Here is a 23458-nt window from a genome sequence, read left to right on the forward strand (position 1 = left end):
ATGGATTTCGGCAAATAAACGTGATGGATGGTGCCCAGCCAAATACATGCCTGTGTAGCGATCATTTCAGGTAGGAGTTCTTCTTTTCCTTTCGACTTGTCCCGTTAGGGGTCGCCACAGCATGTCATCTTTTGCCATCTTAGCCTATCTCCTGCATCTTCCTCTCTAACCCCAACTGCCCTCATGTCTTTGCTCACCATATCCATAAACCTTCTCTTTGGTCTTCCTCTCGCTCTTTTGCCTGGCAGCTCCATCCCAGCACCCTTCTACCAATATACTCACTCTCTCGCCTCAGAACATGTCCAAACCATCGAAGTCTGCTCTCTCGAATCTTGTCTCCAAAACATCCAAGTTTGGCTGTCCCTCTAATGAGCTCATTTCTAATCCTATCCAACCTGCTCAATCCGAGCGAGAACCTCAACATCTTCACTTCTGCCACCTCCAGTTCTGCTTCCTGTTGTTTCTTCAGTGCCACCGTCTGTAATCCGTACATCATGGCACCACTGTTTTGTAAACTTTGGCCTTCATCCTAGCAGAGACTCTTCTGTCACATAACACACCAGACACCTTTCGCCAGCTGTTCCAACCTGCTTGGACCCGTTTCTTCACTTCCTTACCACACTCACCATTGCTCTGGATTGTTGACCCTAAATATTTGAAGTCGTCCACCCTCGCTATCTCTTCTCCCTGGAGCTTCACTCTTCCTCCTCCACCCCTCTCATTCATGCACATATATTCTGTTTTACTTCGGCTAATCTTCATTCCTCTCCTTTCCAGTGCATGTCTCCATCTTTCTAATTGTTCCTCTACTTGCTCCCTGCTTTCACTGCATATCACAATATCATCTGCGAACATCATGGTCCAAGGGAATTCCAGTCTAACCTCATCTGTCAGCCTATCCATTACCACTGCAAACAAGAAGGGGCTCAGCGCTGATCCCTGATGCAGTCCCACCTCCACCTTAAATTCCTCTGTCACACTTAAGGCACACCTCACCATTGTTCTGCTGCTATCATACATGTCCTGTACTATTTTAACAAACTTCTCTGCCACACCAGACTTACGCATGCAGTACCACAATTCCTTTCTTGGTACTCTGTCATAGGCTTTCTCTAGATCCACAAAGACACAATGTAGCTCCTTCTGACCTTCTCTGTACTTTTCCACTAGCATCGTCAAGGCAAATAATGCATCTGTGGTACTCTTTCTAGGCATGAAATCATACTGTGGCTCGCAGATACTTACTTCTGTCCTGAGTCTAGCCTCCACTACTCTTTCCCATAACTTCATTGTGTGGCTCATCAACTTTATTCCTCTATAATTCCCACAGCTCTGAACATCGCCTTTGTTCTTAAAAATGGGAACTAGAATACTTTTCCTCCATTCTTCAGGTATCTTTTCCCCCGCTAATATTCTGTTGAATAAGTTGGTCAAAAACTCCACAGCCATCTCTCCAAATTGCTTCCATACCTCTACTGGTATGTCATCAGGACCAACTGCCTTTCCATTTTTCATCCTCTTTAGTGCCTTACTGACTTTCCCCTTTCTTATCATTGCCACTTCCTGGTCCATAACATTTGCCTCTTCTACTCTTCCATATTCTCTCATTTTTGTTCATTCATCAACTTCTCGAAGTATTCTTTCCATCTATTTAGCACACTACTGGCACCAGTCAACACATCTCAGTCTCTATCCTTAATCACCCTTATCTGCTGCACATCCTTCCCATCTCTATTCCTATGTCTGGCCAACCTATAGAGATCCTTTTCTCCTTCTTTCGTGTCCAACCTGGTGTACATGTCTTCATATGCCTCTTGTTTAGCCTTTGCCACCTCTACCTTTGCCTTAACGTCGCATCTCGATGTACTCTTTTCGCCTCTCCTCAGTCCTCTCAGTATCCCACTTCTTCGCTAATCTCTTTCCTTGTATGACTCCCTGTATTCTGGGGTTCCACCACCAAGTCTCCTTCTCCCCTTTCCTACCAAAAGACACACCAAGTACTCTCCTGCCTGTCTCTCTGATTACCTTGGCTGTCGTTGTCCAGTCTTCTGGGAGCTTCTGCTGTCCATCGAGAGCCTGTCTTACCTCTTTCCGAAAGGCCGCACAACATTCTTCCTTTCTCAGCTTCCACCACATGGTTCTCTGCTCTACCTTTGTCTTCTTAATCTTCCTACCCACCACCAGAGTCATCCTACACACTACTATCCAATGCTGTCGAGCTACACTCTCCCCTACCACTACTTTACAGTCAGTAACCTCCTTCAGATTACATCGTCTGCACAAAATATAATCCACCTGCGTGCTTCTACCTCCGCTCTTGTAGGTCACTATATGTTCCTCCCTCTTCTGGAAATAAGTGTTCACTACAGCCATCTCCATCCTTTTTGCAAAGTCCACCACCATCTGTCCCTCAAAGTTCATTTTCTGGATGCCGTACTTACCCATCACTTCTTCATCACCCCTGTTTCTTTTATCAATATGTCCATTACAATCTGAACCAACCACAACTCTCTTGCTGTCTGGGATGCTCAGAACTACTTCATCTAGTTCCTTCCAGAATTTCTCTTTCAACTCTAAGTAACATCCTACCTGTGGGGCATAGCCTACTACCTTTCCACCTGCTCTCTTGGATACACAGAATATCAACCTTTCTCCTAATCATCATGTCAACCAACTCCTGAGCTTTTCCTGTCATTGTCCCAACATTCAAAGTCCCTACACTCAGTTGTAGGCTCTGTGCATTCCTCATTTTTCTTCTGATGACGGATCCGGTTTCCTCCTCTTCTTTGTCTTCGACCCACAGTCGCTGAATTTCCACCGATGCCCTGCAGGTTAGCAGTTAGAAGTTATTCTTCTCAAACTCAAATGAGCAAAATGTATTTATAATGCCAAATTGACTCACTTGAGAACAATGCGTATTACAAATAATAATAATAATAATAATAAACCGTCTGTCACAAAGAAGGTTTACGGAGGTTTACATGTGGCAGCTTCCGTGTATGGAGGGGACGTCTCCGTCCTTTTTTTTCCAATCATAGTTAATGAATGCGAGTTTGTGTAAAACCGGAGGTCATTTATTTAAATATTGGTATTTGTATTGAAAAAAAATCAGAGTGACTCCATCACTATGTGGGATTTATTCTTGATTGAGAATAGATCCAGCAACGAAGTATTTGTATGCATCCAAATTTTATACACTTTCACACTCTTCTGTGTAAATCTCGACGACTTACTCACCAAATACATGTGTATATCCAGTTGTCCAAGACAAGCAGAAGCGAATTAAAAGTCCAATTTCTCATTGGTGAAAACATCGACTTCGGCATTAAATATGTGTCCTCTATGCCCATTGTCTCTCATTTTTCCACGTACCTTCGTTTATTATCGCCTTCTAAATGTTCAATGGTATCAGACAAAACTCTGGCCATCGTGGTATAAGACGTTTTCATTTTATCTCAACAGACTTAGCATTGAACAATGGTTTCTTTGACTGTCAATATGACCATGTGCTTTCGATGACGTAGGTGCACGAGCTCTATACTACTACACCGTCAGTGACCATGTGAAGTTCATTTAAGACTGAATTGCACGTAGGTGTGAGTGTGTGTGGGTGGTCAGTCCGAGTGATGGGGAACTAATATGTGAAGCATTGAACCACAAGCCCTAATTGTTCTGAAATTTGGTTGATAACTTTAAGCATAGGTCACTGATGGTGTAGTGGTTCGCAAGCCTGACTTCGGTGTGGGGAGGGTATGATCGAAAATAATATTAATATATTGTGTTTGCTTTGAATAACAATGATGCGCGTGTACTACACGCCTAGACATCAATTGGGACAGCGTACTCCACTTCTGGCTCGATCAATAATTTCACAACCATTGCGTCACCATAAAGCGCGCACCCTGTCGGTTCCTCATAGGAAGAAGTGTTCTAAGTGTCTGACGTCACGGCTCGGTCAGGGTCAGGGTGTGTTCCCGGTGTAGTGTTGGTGGGGGCCAATCCAATCACTCGTCCTCAACGTAACCCCAAGCAAATGTTGACCCGTCACTAAACGGAGATATGGATTTTGACTTTTTATTCAACGATTCAGCTATCCAATTTTCGGACTTCCGGGAGTTCACGGTAGGTTGTCCTATCCCTCAACTACCGAAGCTAAGCTAACGCGAGACGCCATGTTAGCTTGAAACTTCACGTTCTCTGAATGTTTTTTTTTAATGTCTGTGGCTGCTCGCTGTGGTTTTTAATGTTTTTGTGACTGTAAGTTAGTCGAAGTGTGTGAATTCGAAAGTAACCTAACCATTGTAAGTGTTTTACGTGTCAGCTGAATTGGTTCCGAATTTATTGTATCAAGTTTGATCTGGCACCTGCTAATGTTTACGGTATTAGTTATTCTTTGTAGCGTGAGATTGGCGGACTCAGGTCGTTCCTTCGCGGCGAATCGTCCACCACTTTGTTTCATGGAACACAGTAGTGACTTATATAATGGGATCTGCAGTGTAACTCAATCAATCACAAAGCATTTCATAAAGTTTCAGCTACATACAGATAGTCACTAAAACATCTTTTGTGTTGTGTTTGCAGTTTCTTCCTGGACACCAAATGTTGTCTGAACGAGTGAAAAAGAGGCTGTATTATGGTTTGGATCGTGATGTGTCACTTGAAGCCCTCTCCTCCCCGGTGACAGGTGACTGAGACGTTTTAGAACATGTTGATGAATGACTTTGGCGTGCGTTCTTTTCTTTTTTTTTCTTTCTGCTTGTCCCGTTAGGGGTCGCCACAGCGTGTCATCTTTTTCCATCGAAGCCTATCTCCTACAGCTTCCTCTCTAACATCAACTGCCCTCATGTCTTCCCTCACAACATCTGTCAGCCTTCTCTTTGGTCACTCTCGCTCTTTTGCCTAGCACCTCCATCCTCAGCACCCTTCCACCAATTTCCTCACTCTCTCGCCTCTGAACATGTCCAAACCATCAAAGTCTGCTTTCTCTAACCTCGTCTCCAAAACATCCAACTTTGGCTGTGCCTCTAATGAGCTAATTTCCAATACTATCCAACCAGTTTACTCCAAGCGAGAACCTTAGCATCTTCATTTCTGCTACCTCCAGTTCTGCTTCCTGTTTTTTCTTTAGTGCTACCATCTCAAATCCATACATCATAGCTGGCCTCACCACTGTTTTATAAACTTTGCCCTTCATCCTTGCAGATACTCTTTGTCACATAACACCTGACACATTCTGCCAGCTGTTCCAACCTGCTTGGATCAGTTTCTTCACTTCCTTACCACACTTACCATTGCTCTGTATTGTTGTCCCCAAGTATTTGAAGTCATCCACCCTCGCTATCTCTTCTCCCTGGAACCTCACTCTTCCCCCTCCATCCCTCTCATTCACGTACATATATTCTGTTTTACTTTGTTTAATCTTCATTCCTCTCCTTTTCAGTGCATGCCTCCATTTTTCTAATTGTTCCTCCACCTGCTCCCTGCTTTAACTCCATATCACAATGTCATCTGCGAACATCATGGTCCAAGGGGATTCCAGTCTAACCTCATCTGTCAGCCTATCCATTAACACAGCAAACAGGAAGGGGCTCAGAGCCTATCCCTGATGCAGTCCCACCTCCACCTTAAATTATTCTGTCACTCATACGGCGCACCTCACCACTGTCTTGGTACGTTCTTACATGTTCTGTACTATTCTAACATATTTCTCCGCCACACCAAACGTACGCATGCAGTACCACAGTTACTCTCTTGGTACTCTGTCATAGGCTTACTCTTCGCCTTACTCTTATGATCAAGGCAAATAATGCATCAGTGGTACTTTTTCTAGGCATGAAACCGTAGTGTTGCTCGCAGAAACTTAGTTCTGTCCTGAGTCTAGCCTCCACTACTCTTTAACTTCGTTTTATGGCTCATGAATTTTATTCCTCTATAGTTCCCACAACTCTGCAAATTGCCTTTTTTCTTAAAAATGGGAACTAGCACACTTTTCCTCTTTTCTTGAAGCATCTTCTCGGCCGCTAGTATTCTGTTGAATAAGTTGGTGAAAAACTCCACAGCCACCTCTCCAAATTGCTTCCTTACCTCCACTGGATGTCATCAGGACCATTTTTCATCCCGTTTAGTGCCTTTCTAACTTTCCCCTTACTAATCATTGTCACTTCCTGGTCCTTCACACTTTCCTCTTCTACGCTTCCTTCTCTTTCATTTTCTTCATTCATTAACTTCTCAAAGTATTCTTTACGTCTATTTAGGACACTACTGGCACCAGTCAACACATTTCCATCTTTATCCTTAATCACCCTTACCTGCTACACATCCTTCCCATCTCTATCTTTCTGTCTGAAAAATAAATCCCTAGTCCATTTCTCTTCCCATTTACTTCATGGTAAAATAATTTAAACCCTGATCCTAAACCTCTAGCCTTAGTACCTTTCCACTTGCTTTCTTGGATGCACAATATATCAACCTTTCTTCTCATCATCATGTCAACCAACTCCTGAGCTTTTCCTGTCAGAGTCCCAACATTCAAAGTCCCTACACACAGTTTTAGGCTCTGTGCATTCCACTTCTTCTTCTGCCAATGAATTTGCTTTCCTCCTCCCCTTTGTCTTCAAACCACAGTAGCTGAATTTCCACCGACGCCCTGCAGGTTAACAGTGCCGGGGGCAGGCGTTGTTAACCCAGGCCACGACCGTTCCAGTATGGTATTCTTTACATAAACACTCATATTTATTTGGTTTTGCGCCGGATGCCCTTCCTGACGCTACCCTCTGCATTTACCTGGGCTTGGGTTCGGCCTACAGATTGCACTGGCTTGTGCCCCCATAGGGTTGCATTACTTTGGCATGCATTACTCTCAAAAAGTTAGGGGATAGCTTGCTTTCGGGTGAAATTTCAAGATGAGTCGTAAGCACGCGATAATCATTACAGGTGGACCATCAGTGTATTTAGTCACCTTCACTTTTGTGTTGCAAAAATTTTCAATATTGTTTGTAATCAATTGTAAAGTATGAATGGGAGACAAGAACAAAGCCTTTAAATTAGTTCTCGAGGAGCAAGTAAGTAAAGGCAGTAAGTAAACCATCTCAATGCTTTTACCGCAATCAAGAACATTAATCAATAATCAAAAAAAAAATGTAACTGCTTTAACACTCAAAAGGCATGACCCACATCACTTGACGGCATTCTCCTCAGATCCTCAACAATGATGTGGTGGTTCAAGAGTATCTGGCTCTTGCTGTTGTCAGTATTGTCAGTAAAGACATCAATCATTCCATTTTCTGAGGTTCTTATCCTCACGAGGGTCGCGGGACTGCTGGAGCCACTCCCAGCTGTCTTCGGGCAGGAGCCAGGGTACCCCCTGAATTGGTTGCCAGCCAATTGCAAGGCACATACATGTCGACAGGCATCAGTTGCACTCACAACCGGTTAAGACCCACGCAGGCACAGGGAGAACATGTCAGCTCCACACAGGCCAGGGATTTGAACTTCTGTCCTCAGAACACTCATAGCTCTTTCTCATGAACTACTGAATGGATTTGGAAACTTTGATTTTATCCATCCCATTTTCTACCGCTTGTCCGTGATCTGGTCATGGAGGCACTAGCCTTCGCAGGGACGTCCAGAATTCCCAGCCACTTCACCCAGCTCTTCCGGAAAGATCCCCAGTTCCCAAGGCAGTCGAGAGACATACTGTAGTCACTCCAGCGAGTCCTGGATCATCCCCGGGGTCTCCTTGGTGGGATGTGTCGGGAACACCTCACCAGGGAGGTGTCCGGGAGTCATCCGACTCAGATGTGCCTGCCCCCTCATCTTGCTCCTCTCAATGTGGAGAAGCAGCGGTTCTACTCTGAGCCCCTCCCGGATGACCAAGCTTCTCACCCAGGAAGCTCATTTCGGCCGCTTCTACCAAGGATGTTGTTCTTTCAGTAGTGACTCACAGCTCATGAGCATAGGAACATCGCTCGACCGGTAAATTGAGAACTTAGCCTTTCAGTTTAGCTCTTTCTTTACCACAACGAACCAATACAAAGTCTGTATCAATGCACCGTTCCGCCTGAGCTCATCCCTGAGCTGGAAAAGACACAGCACCATTTATCAACTTAGAACCGTGGTCTCAGATTCGGAGCTGCTGATTCTCATCCCAACTGCTTCACGGTCGGATTTGAAGTGCTCCATTGAGAGTTGGAGATCACGAATTGATGAAGCCAACAGAACCACATCATCAGCAAAAAGTAGACATGCATTAATGAGAACCCCAAACCAGACCCCCTGTATGCCTCTGCTGCGCATAGACTTTCGGTTCATAAAAGTTATGAACAAAATCAATGAGAAAGGGCAACCTTGGTGGCTGATGTAACCTCTTCTCCAGCACTCCTGAATAGACCTTACCAGGGAGGCTGAGGAGTGTGATTTTCCCCCCTGTAGTTTGAACACAACCTCCACCAACTCTGTCTCCCAATCCAGAGGCACTGTCCCCGAAGTCCACACAATGTTGCAGATGGCTGTCAACCAGGACATCCCCACAAAATCCAGAGCCTTTAGACACTCCGGGCGAATCTCATCCACCCCTGGGGTCTTGCCACCGAGGAGCTTTTTAACCACCTCGATGACCTGAATCCCAAAGATAAGAGAGCCCGCCTCAGAGAACCCAGACTCTGCTTCTTCCTGGGAAGGCGTGTCGGTGGAATTGAGGAGGAATGTAATTATTCCTCTCTGCCTCGTAAGCGCCATCATATGGTATCTTACATGCACGCTAAAACACGTGCTTGTATGCCTGCTCAAAGTGTAACCAAGGTTTTCAAGTGTACTTTATATGACAAGTCACACAACAATTATCCGCATAAGCTATGCTGCTCATTTTGGAGAAAATGTTAGACTTTTAAGTACATCTTATGGTTGCAAAAATATGGTACATATACGTGTAAATATTAAAACTCCATTGATTATTTGCACATTTTCATTATTCGCAGGGGTGTAAGGAACGTAACCGCCAAAAATAACACGGGAACACTGTATAGAGAGAGCGAGAGAGCACCCCTGGTTTAGAGAATGTGAAGTTCATTTGTTGAAACATTTAGTTCACCTGCAAATGTTTTGTTCATCCTGATATTTTACCCAAAAGCCCAATATCCCAAACGTTTTATTAGTGTAATATATTAATTTGATGTTAGACTTAAATAATACCAACCCAAAATTGCACAAACATTATTTGCATATATTGTCATCCCTGTCAGATATTGCTGTTGAAATCTTCCAGAAATCTGCACCAAGCCCAATCAGGAAACTCCGCAAGAAATATGCCGTTTATGTCTCAAGGTGTGTAACATGGAACAAGGAATTGAAGGTAGAGAGATTTACAGTTGAGAGAAATTCTTTGTTGTTGTTGTTGTTATTTTTTGCTGCAGGGAGGCTTGTATTTCACCATGTGCCATGATGCTAGCACTGGTTTACATTGAAAGGCTCCGAAATAGAAACCCTGAATACCTCCAAAAGATCTCCTCATCTGACCTCTTCCTGATCTCCATGGTATGTGTCTGGGGTTGAAGGTCATTCTGTACATTTTGTTGAAATGTATTCAAAATGAAAATAGCAATGTGTGAGTGAAAACAGCAAATTTCTTTTTAAAATTCCATCAAACTACTACTTACATGGATTACTGCCATTTTTTACAAAGTGTAATTACTTTAATCACAGTTCATTGTTCATGAATACATATTTTTATTTTTTTCCCCTGTGGTTGTCCATCCCCAACTGTTGGCTGAAAAATGTACTTTATTTGTGCTCTTTCTGAAATGCCCTAAGATGCCGCCAAAGCCCTGTACAGTACAGTGTTTTTCCGGACGGCAAACCGCTACTTTTTTTCGGGCGCTGTGAACCCTGTGGCATTTTTTTGGATGTGGTTAAAATGTTTTTTCGTTAGTGGCTATGAATTCAAAAGTACAACAAAAACTTGTTCGAACAAAATGGTTAAAACATGGCCGTTCCCAACAATGCACTCAGGTTTGGCCATGTTCAGATTTTTCCATTCTACAGAAGAAGAGGGAGACTTTACTTTCACTGGGTGTAGAAGAAGAACCTGAACTCAATTGGCTGTAGAAAAAGAAGAGAGCACTAGTTTTTGGTGCCCTGAAAGCAGGATGCTGCACGTCACTCAGATGCATAATGTATTTTTTCCATCCATCCATTTCCTTAGACGCTTATCCTCACGAGGGTCCTGGGAGTGCTGGAGACTATCCCAGCTGTCAACAGGCAGGAGGCAGGGTACACCCTGAACTGGTTGCCAGCCAATTGCAGGGCACATAGAGAAAAAGAGACGCACTCACAATCTCACCTAGGGGCAGTTTAAAGTGTCCAATTAATGTTGCATGTTTTTGGATGTGGGAGGAAACTGGAGTGCCCAGAGAAAACCCACGTAGGCACGGGGAGAACATGCAAACTCCACACAGGTGGGTCCGGGATCGAACCCAGGACCTCAGAACTGTGAGGCCAACACTTTCCAGCTGATCCACCGTCCTGCCATACATATTTTTAATTTAATTAATTTGAAAATCTTTCACAAAAAATGGCCGCATGCAAAGCTCTTCCAGTGGATTTTAAACACGTGGAGCAGCGTGAAAAAAAATCTACGAGCACTAAAGGATTACAAGGCTGGACTGCTATGTGAGCAAAACAGAATCTACTATCACTAAATGATTAAAAGGCTGGACTGATCCATGAAGAGAAGAGAAGAGCTTCAACGGTAACTCAAGATGAAAATGACATTTTGAGATTCTCCAAGGCTCTTCAACCCTGATAATTTAGTGGTTTCTGTGAACAGGAAGAGAATGAATAAAAAGACATTTCTGTTCTATTTGAGCCATTTTACTGCTGTGTTCCAGTCACTGTTGAGAAACAAGCTATGTAAATAAACATTTGCTAAGTCTTTCTGTGTGAATATCTAATATTTAAAACGTACCAGTGCGTAGGTAAAAAGTATATCCGTGGCGTATGGTCCAGTGCATATTGTTTATCGGGGGGAAAAAAGACAAAAAAAAAACCATTCACCGGTGTGCACTGTCATCCAGAAAATACGGTGCATGAAAATCAGTCGCTTTTGGGTGAAATTCACCATTTTTAACATAAAAGATGACTTCGTCCAAAATTTCTATTTATAATAAACCCTCCAATCTGGAGTAATTTTGTTATTATTATTACATATGATTTGGACATTAATTGAAAGAAAAATTTGAAAATAAAGAATTTTTTTTTAAGTCCACGCAATATCTGTATATCTGCCAGCTCTGACAGCTAGACCTGCAAGAAATGTCACAGGGCGGGGTCAAGGATGTCACCGGGGCTGAGCATTCCAGACTATTCTTTCTAACTAGACCAAGATGCCGAGGTCTTGTGCCCCAAACTGTAACAACAATGAGACAACGCACCCAAATTTGTCGTTCTTCAACCCCCATGGGGTAATTGAATTATTATTATTATGAATTAATTAATGTAATTATTTTTGTTTGTTTGTAATTATCTTTCACAAAAATCGGCCACAAAATGGCAGATAGTGGAGGTTCGCTTTTCGGTGAAACCATATCCACAAGCAATGGGATCAGGACAGGAAGAAGTGTTGACATGGCAAACGCTGATTGGCTGTCAGTTTTCTAACGAGGGTTTATCGGAATGTCTTAGCGAGACAAGAATTTCGATAACAGTTTCCAATTTAGAGATGTTTCTAGGTGAAATCTGTGATAGATCCATTCCACATGTAATTTTGCGTGAGCATTGGCCTGAGGTTTCACCAGAAATGTCTGCTACTTTTGTGAAGAATATTGATACTTTAACTCTTTTACAGTGATGTAAATGTTGGACACTACTTTATCAATTGTTGTTTATTCATTTCGTTCGTGAGAATTTTTTCTTCAACATTGGACGGTGTTTGTGCCACTATATTTTAACCGCTATTGATATTTAAATCTAGTTCACCAATCAAATGACACAAGAAAGGACTTCGCACGACATTTTCTATTGGGTTTCCTGTAAATAGATGTAGATAAGCCCAGCTAATTGTCATACCTATGCAGTGCCCAACTTGGGAAGGTCACCGTGACCATGAGCGCAGTGGCGCGCCACTCTTACATTTAGATGAACCAAAAGCAACAGCTTTCATGTATTGTAGTATTAGTCTAGGCATTGTCTGCCTAAACCTGGATATTTCAGATCACTTATAGCTATAGAAAAACAGTAAATTTCATGTGATGATGTAGTTTTGCCTGAACACACGTCCACACAGCGCAACATCTGAATTTGCACATTGGGTCGAGGGGTGGTTGTATACACTCTGGAAAAATTTTTTGTTTTACTTGTCACATCGTCACTTAACACTACTCTTACTTAAGTAAAATGTTTGACTGCCCACCTTTGGAGCAGACATCCTCTTATTACTACGCTTATGTACAATGTAAATACTGTGAAGAAAATAAGTATTTGAACACCCTGCTATATTGCGAGTTCTCCCACTTAGAAATCATGGAGGAGTAAATTTTCATCGTAGGTCCATGTCCACTGTAAGAGAGATAATCTAAAAAGAAAAATGCAGAAATCACAATGTATGTTTTTTTAAACTATTTATTTGTGTGATACAGCTGCAAATAATATTTGAACACCTGAGAAAACCAATGTTAATATTTGGTACAGTAGCCTTTGTTTGCAATTACAGAGGTCAAACATTTCCTGTCGTTGTTCACCTGGTTTGCACACACTGCAGGAGGGATTTTGGCACCAGTCCTCCACACAGGTCTTCTCTTGATTAAAATGGTTTCTGGGCTGTCTCTGAGAAACAGAGTTTCAGCACCCTCCAAAGATTTTCTATTGGGTTTAGGTCTGGAGACTGGCTTGGCCACGCCAGAACCTTGATATGCTTCTTACGGAGCCACTCCTTGGTTTTCCTGGCTGTGTGCTTCAGGTCATTGTCATGTTAAATGACCCAGCCACGACCCATCTTCAATGCTCTGACTGAGGGAAAGAGGTTGTTCCCCCAAATCTCACAATACATGGCCGTGGTCATCCTGTCCTTTAATACAGTGCAGTCGTCCTGTCCCATGTACAGAAAAACACCCCCAAAGCATGATGCTACCACCCCCATGCTTCACAGTAGAGATGGTGTTCCTGGGATGGAATTCATCATTCTTCTTCCTCCAAACACGGGATAATGGATTTATGACCAAAAAGTTCCATTTTGATCTCATCTGACCACCAAATGTTCTCCCATGACTCATCTGTATCATCCAAATGGTCATTAGCAATCTTCAGACAGGCCTTGACATGTGCTGGTTTAAGCAGGGGAACCTTCCATGCCATGCATGATTTCAAACCATGATGTCTTAGTGTATTACCAACAGTCACCTTGGAAACGGTGCTCCCAGCTCTTTTTAGGTCATTGACCAAGTCCTGTTGTGTAGTCCTTCCTCACTTTTCTAAGGATCATTAAGACCCCATGAGGTGATATCTTGCATGGGGCTCCACTCCGATTGAGATTGACTGTCATGTTGAGATTATTAAATTTTCTAATGACTGCTCCAACAGTGGGCCTTTTTTCAAGATGCTTGGCAATTTCTCCATAGCCTTTTCCAGCTTTGTGGAGTTGTGCAATTTTGTTTCTAGTGTCTTTGGACAGCTCTTTAGTCTTGGCCATGTTACAAGTTTGAGTCTTACTGATTGTATGGGGTGGACAGGTGTCTTTATCCCGCTAACGACCTCACACTGGTGGACTTCTAAAGGCGGACTAACGGGGTCACAATCCTCGCTGATAGACAGGTGTTCAAATAAAAAAAAAATCATACATTGTGATTTCTGGATTTTTCTTTTTAGATTCTCTCTCTCACTGTGGACCTGGTCCTATGATGAAAATTTCAGGCCCCTCCATGATTTCGAAGTGTGAGAACTTGCAATATAGCAGGGTGTTTAAATACTTATTTTCTTCACTATACATTGTATTGTTTAACTTCAGTTGCTTATGCAATGGTGCCTCGGTTCTCGAAAACAATCCGTTCCTGAAGGCCGGTTGAAAGCTGAAGCGCGTTTTCCTATTAGAATGAATGGAAAAGGAAATAATACGTTCCAAGCCTAAAAAAAAAATTTTTAAAGCTTTTTTTTTTAAGCTTTTCCTGATTAAAAAAAAAATGCATAGTAGAAATACATGTATAGTTTAAATACTTTGTATAATTAATCATTTAAGAAATATATTTACTTTTTGCCTAAAATGTTTGCTTTAGTTGTAGAGTGCAAAAGTGAAGAATAACTTTAAACAAGCAGTAATGAGGGGGGGGGGCAAATAGTTTTTTATTTGGACAGAAAGTATGTAACGTAAAAAAAAATTTACTTGCAACGTCAGTGAAATTTTGCAGTGCTCTGCAACATTCTACTTTGTTAGCGTGATGGAGTTCTACAAAATTATTGATGTCGTTCCATTTCGCGCATATAGTTTTAATATCGGCAGTTGAAACATCCTTTCTCCCTTCAGCATCATCAGATTTCCTCCCTTCCTCGCCAACACTATCCCCAGCTAACTGCTGCTTGTTCACAAAAATAAGAAGCAAATTTTCGACTTCCTCCAAGATCTGTGGCCTCTGCTTGATCAATACGGTTTCTCCTTGAGCAACATCACTTGGTTTGAGGACATCCTTCTGTTTTAGGATAGTGCTGATCGTCGATTTCGCCATGCAATACTTCTTCGATAGCTCAGAAACACCCACACAAGATTCATGCTTGGCTATCAAATCCTTCTTGAAGTCGACAGTTTTACGCACCACTTTCCTTTTATCAGCACCAGTAGTTCCACTTGCCTTCTTTGAAGGCATGATCGGGGGTTAATATTACTCAATTGGAAGGAAAAAAATTCACTACCGGGACACGTCTGCGCGGAGAGGAGTGTGTGGGTCAACCGGTTGTGTCACGCGCGGTAGCGAGCAGTTGCGCGTGTTACGTCGTTTCCATTTTTTTCGGGGGTGCGTTCGAAAGCACAGTAACAAATCGTCGCGGCTCAGCTGGTCGGGGCGTTCGAATACCGATTTTTCGTTCAAAAACCAAAGCAAAAAAAATCGTAAAATTTTCGTTCGAAAACCGATTTGTACGAAAACAAAGACATTCAAAAACCAAGGTACCACTGTATGTTCAAAGTCACATTTGATGCTGTTTTGAGTCAAAATCAAGCACAATTTCCAAATTCTGTTATTCAGAAAAAAAGTTTTAAAAGCTTATAGAGTTGACACTGACATAGAGGTCAATGCATATACTGTACTTGAATTCAGAATATCCACTATTAATTTAAAGAATGGAAGTTCGGACTCTCCCCGATATGTTTACTACACAGTATATGAAGTATATTCTCGGGTCATTTTAATTTGCTACTTACATTCCCAATAAACTTGAGTATCTTGATTGCTTTCACAAATCCATGATATGCTGTTCTGTCTTAGATGGTTGCCAGCAAGTACTTGTACGACGAAGGTGAGGAGGAGGAGGTCTTCAATGATGAGTGGGGAGCAGCTGGGAAGCTGGATGTTGAAACGGTCAATAACCTGGAAATCAATTTCCTGAACGCAATTGTAAGTTTGTGAGTGTGTGCATCTAGCATGTGTCTGTTTATACTTAATCCCAATCATCTGTCAATTCTTGGAGGACTGGCGTCTCTTCGCGGAGTCAAGTGACTTCTTGGATGCACTGAGCCGACTAGAGAGCAGGTCTGTGCACTTTCTCTCCGTTCAAATTCTTACTTGGCAAATTAAGTCTTCATGTGATTTTTGGTTTTCAGCATTGCTGAGCGTCAGGGGGTGATGCGGGGTTGGTTTACATACACTGACGTCTGTGTGCTTCTCGAACAATCAGCATGGAATCAAGCACTTGCCGCTCTCTACCAGCACTTCATCAAGGTGAGCAGGGAGTCCCATCAAGAGCGTACTGGACATCACTGTGCGAGTCGTTTTATTCACAAGGTAGTAGTACACAAATCATAGTATGTTTAGTAGCGCTTCTGCGAAACACAAAAACTTATGTGTAAGGTGAAACAGTATCACAATTACAGTGACAAAAATAATGACCATCAGTCCGAAAACTATATTGGTAACATAAACAGGGATCTTGTTTCATGTGTCACCCGTCCCTGATAACCAAAAATGATGACTGAAGTGAACAATTTTGTGAATCTGCATCCACTGATGCACAACAATGCTTACCTACAAATGTGTGCAAAGCTCTAATTGAGCAGTCGTGCATTGCAGTTTCCAGGTCAAAGCTTATGCACCTCAGAAACCATAGTAAAGCAAAACTGCGAATCAGGATTACCGCATTGACGATTGCGAAGATAGCAGTGATGTACAAGACTTAATACATCTACTTCATCAATACAGTGGTATCTCTACTTATAAACATTTCTAGAAATGAAGAGTTGAGGTTATGAAATGCCTCCTCGGAAAACTATTGTCTCCAGTTACGAAGAAAAGTTCGGGATACAAAAGGAAAAAATGCGCGCTGGACTCACAGTCCCCTAATTCCACCGAACGTAAACATTCTGTATCGTGGTTCGTGTGGCGCGATAGAACTGGTGTCCCATTGGCTGTCACCGTAGCATCTTCCTGGCATCCCATTAGCTACGAGGAATGTCAATAAACTTTTTCGTGAGTTTTGCATTTGTCTTTTTTACAACTTTATTCGTCTTTCTTCACCACGGGCCCCCAGAAACTGAAGAAGAAGAAATGGAATTAAGTTGCGTGCGGACATTCATATGTATGTTTTCTCTCGGCTGTCAAACGTTTCCCTGCTCCTCTGTCCCACATGATGCCTTTTGTCACTCACCCTTCTCTTCACATAGTCAACCAATGCCAAAGGTAAATGAAGAGAAATTTTGTTATTCTTTACACTATGTACTTTGCTTATTTTTGGATGGGGGGGTGGGGGCTTGGAACATATTAGGGTATTTACATGTAAAAAAAGCATTTCTACTTACGAAAAATTCACATTACGAAACAACTTACGAACCGAATTAATTTCGTCAGTAGAGATTCCACTCTATGTGGAAGTGAAGTGTTGGACTCAGAAGTGCCAAGACAGCAGTTTCAAAATCTAAAGCTGAGTTGAGGAACGAGAGAGAGAAAAGACAATTGGCAAAAGTGTGGTTGCATTTCGTAGTGAAATGCAAGGTGAGTACCAGTTTGTTGTAGCATGGACCTTTGTCTCTCCCAAGTAAGATAGAACCTCAGGAACAGTAAAGTGCAAATCGGTAAGCTAAACATTAGTCTACTTTGCCAACATTATGTTGGGCCTGGGGAGTGCTGAGTGTCTGTTTTAATTGAGAGCTGTCGTACACAGTGTCGTGAAAAGGTATTTGGCCGCCTCCTGATTTCGATGGGGGTTTTTTTCTGGTTTTTTTTTTGCATATCTATCACACATAGAAGTTTCAAATCATCAAACCAATTTTAATACCATTCATAGACAACCCAAGGAAATACAAAATGCAGAATACAAAATGCAGTGGCCAAGTGTGTAAAAACACAAGGAAATTTTCTCTGCCAGTCTGTGCTGCCCTGGTACCACATTCAGAACAAGGAACAACATAGCAACAAGAACAAAGAACAAGAGACAAGGACTATTCCTTTTAAGATGTGCAAGATGTAAAATCTATATAGATAAGTGTGTTAATGTCTCGCATTGTGTTAAACTTGTACAGAGTGCCTTTACCCGTTTGGGGTTCTCGTTATAAACCAGTGCAATATGAATTGTGCAAAGGGAGCAGTTTAAAGTGACAAGTCTTGAGGATGTGAGTGAGTGTCCTAACATGGCACAAGGCAGAGAAATAGTAGGTTCACTGATCAAGAATTTAATGACTTAATTGCCGGAGGCAAAAAACTGTTTGAATGCCAGCTACTTTTGACTTTCATTGATCTGTACCCTTTCCCGACGAAAGGAGCTGGAAGAGCTGGTGCCCAGGATGTGGAGGTTCCGAAAGGATCCTCCCTGCTCTGGACCTAGTTCACATTGCATTCAAGACCTCAATAGTGGGTAGCGTGGTGCCGACAATCCGTTCAGCAGTTTTGATTGTGACAGAGGTACACAGTACTGATTGGATAACCGCTGTGTAAAACTTTTCTTAGCACCTCTTGTGACAGGCCGTGCTTCCTCAGAAGCCGCAAGAAGTACATCCTTTGCTGGGCTTTTTTGAGGATGGGGTTGATGTTCGTCCTACACTTCAGGTCCACTGAGACTGTAATTCCCAAGAATTTGAAGGTCTCGACGGTTGACACAAGACTGTTGGACAGTGTCAGAGGCAGCTGTGGTGAAGAATGCCTCCTGAAGTCCACAATCATCTCTACAGTCTTTAGAGCAGTGTTTTTCAACCTTTTTTGAGCCACGGCACATTTTTTACATTGGAAAAATTTTGTGGCACACCACTAACCAAAAATGTTACAAAATGACACTCTGTATAGTACATTTAATTACAATATAATTTCTCAATTTATTTATACTCAGTCAGTGTGAAACCTGGGCCTGTTTAGATGAAAGCCGATATCCTGGCAGGAATAGAAGAAAGACACACGCGAAGCTCTTCTTCAACAGCTCTGTCTTTTTCTGTTTTTAGTTTTTATAGCAGTTAGGCTTGAAAAGCTCAGCTCACACAGATATGTTCTGGAAAATGGGAGCAATGTCAGAACAGCTTTGTTGGCCAGAATGGGGAACTCCTTGGCAGCAGTCAACCAAAAACTGCCCAAAGGAAGATCAGCAAATCTTAGTTTTAAACCACGATCCTGTTTCAGTTCAGTTAGTTCCTCCTGCTCTTGTAGAGTCGTGTCCTTTCCAGCAACTGATGCCGAGCTGTATGGGTCCCTAACCCAGTCAAAGCTTTCAGTGGAGGCTGAAGAGAAATAAAATGACAACTTCTCCTCAAGACTTTTCAAATGTTTACCTATTACCTCAGACAGTGCAGCAGTGTTGCTTGGCCGTTTGTCTGTGAGTGGGAACATCTCCAGGTTGGCACGTTGCACATGTTGTTGCCAGAGGTGCGCCTTTAAACGGAATCCATTTCTTTTATCTGTGCTTGTAAGCAGGTTTTCATTTCGGCCATGCATCCTTGTGTTCAGTTCATTAAGATGATGAAATATATCAGCCAGGTATGCCAGCTTTGCGCACCACTCATCACTTGCAAACAGATTTGAGTAATCAGACCTCTCATTTGTCAAACATTTTAAGTTCCTCTCACAGCTCATACACACGGGTCAGCACCTTACCGCGCGACAACCATCGGACCTCCGTATGGAGCAATAAGGCATTATGCTCCGCTCCCATTTCCTCAACAGACATGCGAATATACGGCTTTTCAGAGGTCGTGTCTTTACAAAGTTCACTATGCGCACCACATCGTCCAACACAGGAACCAGTTCTGCTGGTAAAGTCTTAGCAACGAGGGCCTCACGGTGCAAAAAACAGTGCGTAACAATCAGATCTGGGTTTCTTTCCTTCACTCTACTCACGAAGCCTTTGGTGCGCCCGACCATGGCTGCAGCTCCATCAGTGCACACACTTGTGCAGTTTTCCCACGTAAGTCCTCCCTGGTCAAGATATTCCGATGTGACCCGAAAAATTTCCTCTCCAGTTGTTTTTTCTGGCAGTGCCTTGCAAAATAGGAAGTTTTCTCTAATGGCATCTCCATCCACAAAACGCACATTGGCCAAGAGCTGAGAATGTCCACTAATATCCGTAGACTCGTCAACTTGCAACCCAAATTTCCCACTGATGCGTATCTTTTCCAAAACATGGCTTTCGATGTCTGTAGACATGTCATCAATCCGCCTGGCAATTGTGTTATCAGAGAGCCGGACTTAAGCTATGTCTTTAACCGCATCAGGGCCGAGCATCTCGTTGACAATGGCTTTACAGGCAGGTAGTATTAATGTCTCTGCCACAGTGTGCGGCTTTTTTGATTTAGCAAGAAGTTCGGCGACTAGGTAACTAGCTTTGAGCGCTTTCTCATTTACCTTTGTGGTTTTTCTCATAAACGTTGCCTGTTTTCTCTGTTTACACGCAGGCGAACAAAATAGTCTATCGGCTTGTTTTGAAGCGACGGGTGTGTCGTTTGGAGATGGCGTTTAAGCTTGCTTGGCACCATGGCGCTGTTGGATAGCTTCTCGCCACACACCAGGCATAACAGAATAGGTGTCGTCTCATCCCCGGTGAAAGTAAATCCAAACGAAAGATAGCTTTCATTATATTGCCTTGAGCTCACCGTCTTTGCTTTCTTTTTCCCACCACTCATACTAGGGCCTTCATACGGGTCAGAATCTTGTCCAGGGCCCAGTTCGGAGTTTGCAGTTGTCCTTTTTAAAAACTTCTCCATGACTGTCACCACGGCCTCTCAGGTGCATCACTAATTCTCTTGGAGGAACGAGGCAATCAGCTACGTTTTGCCACACGGACAAATATTACATTACTCTGCCAGCCTTTACAGCACGGACACTGGACAATGACATAATATTTGCAGAAAATTATTACTAAATGTTAATTTAAAAAAAAAAAAAGTGATATTGGATAATTTCTCACGGCACACCTGATGATCTCTCACGGCACACTACTGTGCCGCGGCACAGTGGTTGAAAATCCCTGCTTTAGAGTGTTCAACAGCAGGATGTGTTGACCACACCAATGCTCCAGTCTTGCCACTTCCTGTCGATGAATGTGGTGTCATCTGCAAACTTCAGGAGTTTGACAGTTGGATGCCACGCCGTACAGTCGTTCGTCTGGACTGAGAAGAGCACAGGGGAGTGGACACAACCTTGGGGTGCCCCAGTTCTGATAGTGCGCGTGGATGAGATGGTGTCACTCAGCCTCACCTGGTGTGTCCTGCCCGTCAGGAAGTTGTAGAGCCACCGGGAGATGGCAGGCGAGATGCTGAACTGGAGAAGTTTGGAGGAGAGGAGTTCAGGGATGATTGTGTTAAACGCAGAGCTGAAGTCCACGAAAAGAATCCTCGCATAGGTACCTTCGCTGTCAAGATTTTCAACGATGAAGTGGCTCAAATAAACCAAAACTAACGTTTTTGAGTGGCCAAGTCAGAGTCTGGATTTAAATCCAATTGCGATGCTGTGGTGTGACCTTGAACGGGTGGTTCATGCTAAAAAACACTACAATATGGTTGAGTTGAAACAATTCTGCTATAAAGAGTGGGAGAAAACTCCTCCAAAGCTATGTGAAAGACTCATCACCAATTATTGTAAAAGCTTGATTTTGGTTTTTGCTGCCAAGGGTGGCACAACACTATTAGTTTCAGGGGGCAATTATTTTTTCACAGAGGTTTGGAAAGGTTTGGATTTAATAAATAAAATTGTCATTTGGAAACTGAATTTTGTATTTCTTTGGGTTGTTTCTTAGTTACATTCAAATTGGTCTGGTGACTTAAAACATTTGCGTGTGAATATATATGCAAAAAAACAAAAATCAGGAAGGGGCTGTATTAGAATGAAAGTGTGTACCTCTCATAACCTCTAGATGCTGTCATACATTTACAAAATGTAAAAGTTTTCCAGTGTAATGTGCACTATTGACGTTTGACAATATTTTTTTTTTGAGAGGGGGGGGTTCTACATTAGCCACGAGAAATAATGTTTATTGTATTTACTTTTTCTTCTTTTTCAGATTTCCTGTATGGTCGGATTTTTCTATCTGACTAGTGTGACTGGCCTCATTGTCACAAGCACTGTGCTCCAACAGCTCAGTCTTTGTCCAAGCACTCAGACTTTGTTGACACCCCCAGACAACATCACCCCGGCACTGCTTTCCACATCCAACCGAGCCCCTGACTCCCTTGGACGAAACCAGTGTCTCCCCTGTTGTACTCTGTCTAACAAGAGTCTGAACCATCACACCAACGTGATAGGAGGGGATCGACCACACAGAGCGCCTTCAATTCACGCCAGCCTACAGACATCAATATTGTGTCTGTGGGTCCCTACACAGCAACAAACACGATTGGAGTCACCTAAAACCTCGTACATTGTGTCTACTGTTCATCCGTGCTGTTGCAGCAGCCTCCCACGATATGGTCGCACGCTGAGAAACACCTCAGCCATAGTCACCCGTCATGCATCATTGTTGGCCTCCCTCTTGATTGGCAGTGCTAAAACAATTGAAATCTCTCACCTCAAAGTGTTTGCGCCTGTTCAGCAGGGAGCTTGTAATGCAAAGCTAATGTTACCTGTAGACAAAATGCAAGCCCTTTTCATGGCCGGCTAGCATACTGCAGATGCCACGACTATTTGTCACATACTCTGAAAAAGAAACCAGCACTGCTTTTTAATCACCACTTCATGTTTGTACTTTCCAAATCTAGAACACACGAGCGATAGCACATAACCAGATCTCAGACATGAGATCCTCGTACAGTAACTTTGTTTGACCGCAGCTATCCTAACTCATTTTGTATGTTTTTTTTTTTTTTTTTTTTTTTTTTTTTGGGGGGGGGGTACAAGTTACTGGTTTGAAGGCTGGAAGTCTTCATCATTGTCTTCTGAGTGATAGTCTCAGCTTGGAAGGGTTTAAGTATATAGAGGTGAAATGGTGCTTGGTGAGAAGAAAGTTTTACAATGTAGGGGATGTCTCACAGGTCATGCTCGTACAATGTGCAACCCTTTAAATGGAAAGGATGTTCATAATTCAACACTTCCTGCTCAAGCAATGAAAGTCTTAACGACAAAAGGGTAATGTGATAATTCCCATTTAGTAGTTTCTGATTTTGTGTTAAGTTTGTGTGGGTTTTTGCACATAATGCCTCATTATTTAGCATGCTTACTGACACTCCCTGCATTCTATTTTTGGTGAGGTGCTTTGCACTTGCTTACATATCTGTTGCAACAACAGCACCTTTCACTCTAAAGAGGGTGGTGACTGCAATATTGATCTGTTGGGCAGTAGAGGTTTGACATGCACAGTTTTGTGTGATTGCATTTCTAATAAAGCCAAAGTGGTCCACGGGAATTTGTAATTGAACATGCCATTTTGAAAATTTGGTATACTTGGATGCACAATGTTCTTAATTTTGTACATTCATGTAAAAATATGTATTTGTAAAACAAGCAAACTTGAAAAAAAAAAGTGACTTTCTTTGTTGAAATTACTTTGTTTCTGCATCAATTTGTAAAAAAAAAAAGCTGTCAGATTTGTCCACAAGTTTAAGTTTTCACTGTTTTCAGTGTCTAAAAGACAGAAAACAGACACGCAACGCACGTGGCTATAATTGTTGGTGAAAGGAAATGGTGCAGTGGTCACAAAAATAACGTAAATCTGACAAAGGAATAAAATGAATTAACTAACCAATAAAAAGACTTTGCTTTTCCAATAGAATTATTTTTAAAAAGAGACTTGAATAACAATCATGGTACCTTTTGGTATTTTGTTGCACAACCTTTTGAGGCAAACTTTTAGTTATTTTTTT

The 23458-nt window shown here is 42.4% G+C and overlaps 1 protein-coding gene across 2 annotated transcripts; it reads left to right on the forward strand.

The window, feature by feature from the left end:
• The first annotated feature begins 3677 nt into the window (after positions 1 to 3677).
• cnppd1 (cyclin Pas1/PHO80 domain containing 1) lies at positions 3678 to 22995 on the forward strand. 2 transcript variants are annotated; one of them, XM_061803812.1, is made up of 8 exons: positions 3678 to 4122; positions 4582 to 4684; positions 9240 to 9321; positions 9411 to 9531; positions 15462 to 15590; positions 15664 to 15725; positions 15797 to 15914; positions 21664 to 22995. In XM_061803812.1, exons 1-8 carry the CDS (start codon positions 4060 to 4062, stop codon positions 22258 to 22260), a joined length of 1275 nt encoding a protein of 424 aa, XP_061659796.1. In that variant the 5' UTR covers positions 3678 to 4059; the 3' UTR covers positions 22261 to 22995. The 2 variants fall into 2 exon arrangements, with proteins under 2 accessions (XP_061659796.1, XP_061659806.1); XM_061803822.1 differs by lacking the exon at positions 3678 to 4122 and adding an exon at positions 4182 to 4301.
• Positions 22996 to 23458: the final 463 nt, after the last annotated feature.

Source organism: Syngnathoides biaculeatus, chromosome 2 (assembly GCF_019802595.1).
Source record: "Syngnathoides biaculeatus isolate LvHL_M chromosome 2, ASM1980259v1, whole genome shotgun sequence".
Taxonomy (NCBI): Eukaryota; Metazoa; Chordata; class Actinopteri; order Syngnathiformes; family Syngnathidae; genus Syngnathoides; species Syngnathoides biaculeatus.

Excerpts from the sequence above, each read along its gene's own strand:
- cnppd1 (XM_061803812.1), top strand. The coding sequence starts at position 4,060 with ATGGATTTTGACTTTTTATTCAACGATTCAGCTATCCAATTTTCGGAC. Across the intron at positions 9,322-9,410 it reads TATGCCGTTTATGTCTCAAG|GGAGGCTTGTATTTCACCAT; the intron begins GTGTGTAACATG and ends TTTTTGCTGCAG. Across the intron at positions 15,726-15,796 it reads CTGAGCCGACTAGAGAGCAG|CATTGCTGAGCGTCAGGGGG; the intron begins GTCTGTGCACTT and ends TTTGGTTTTCAG.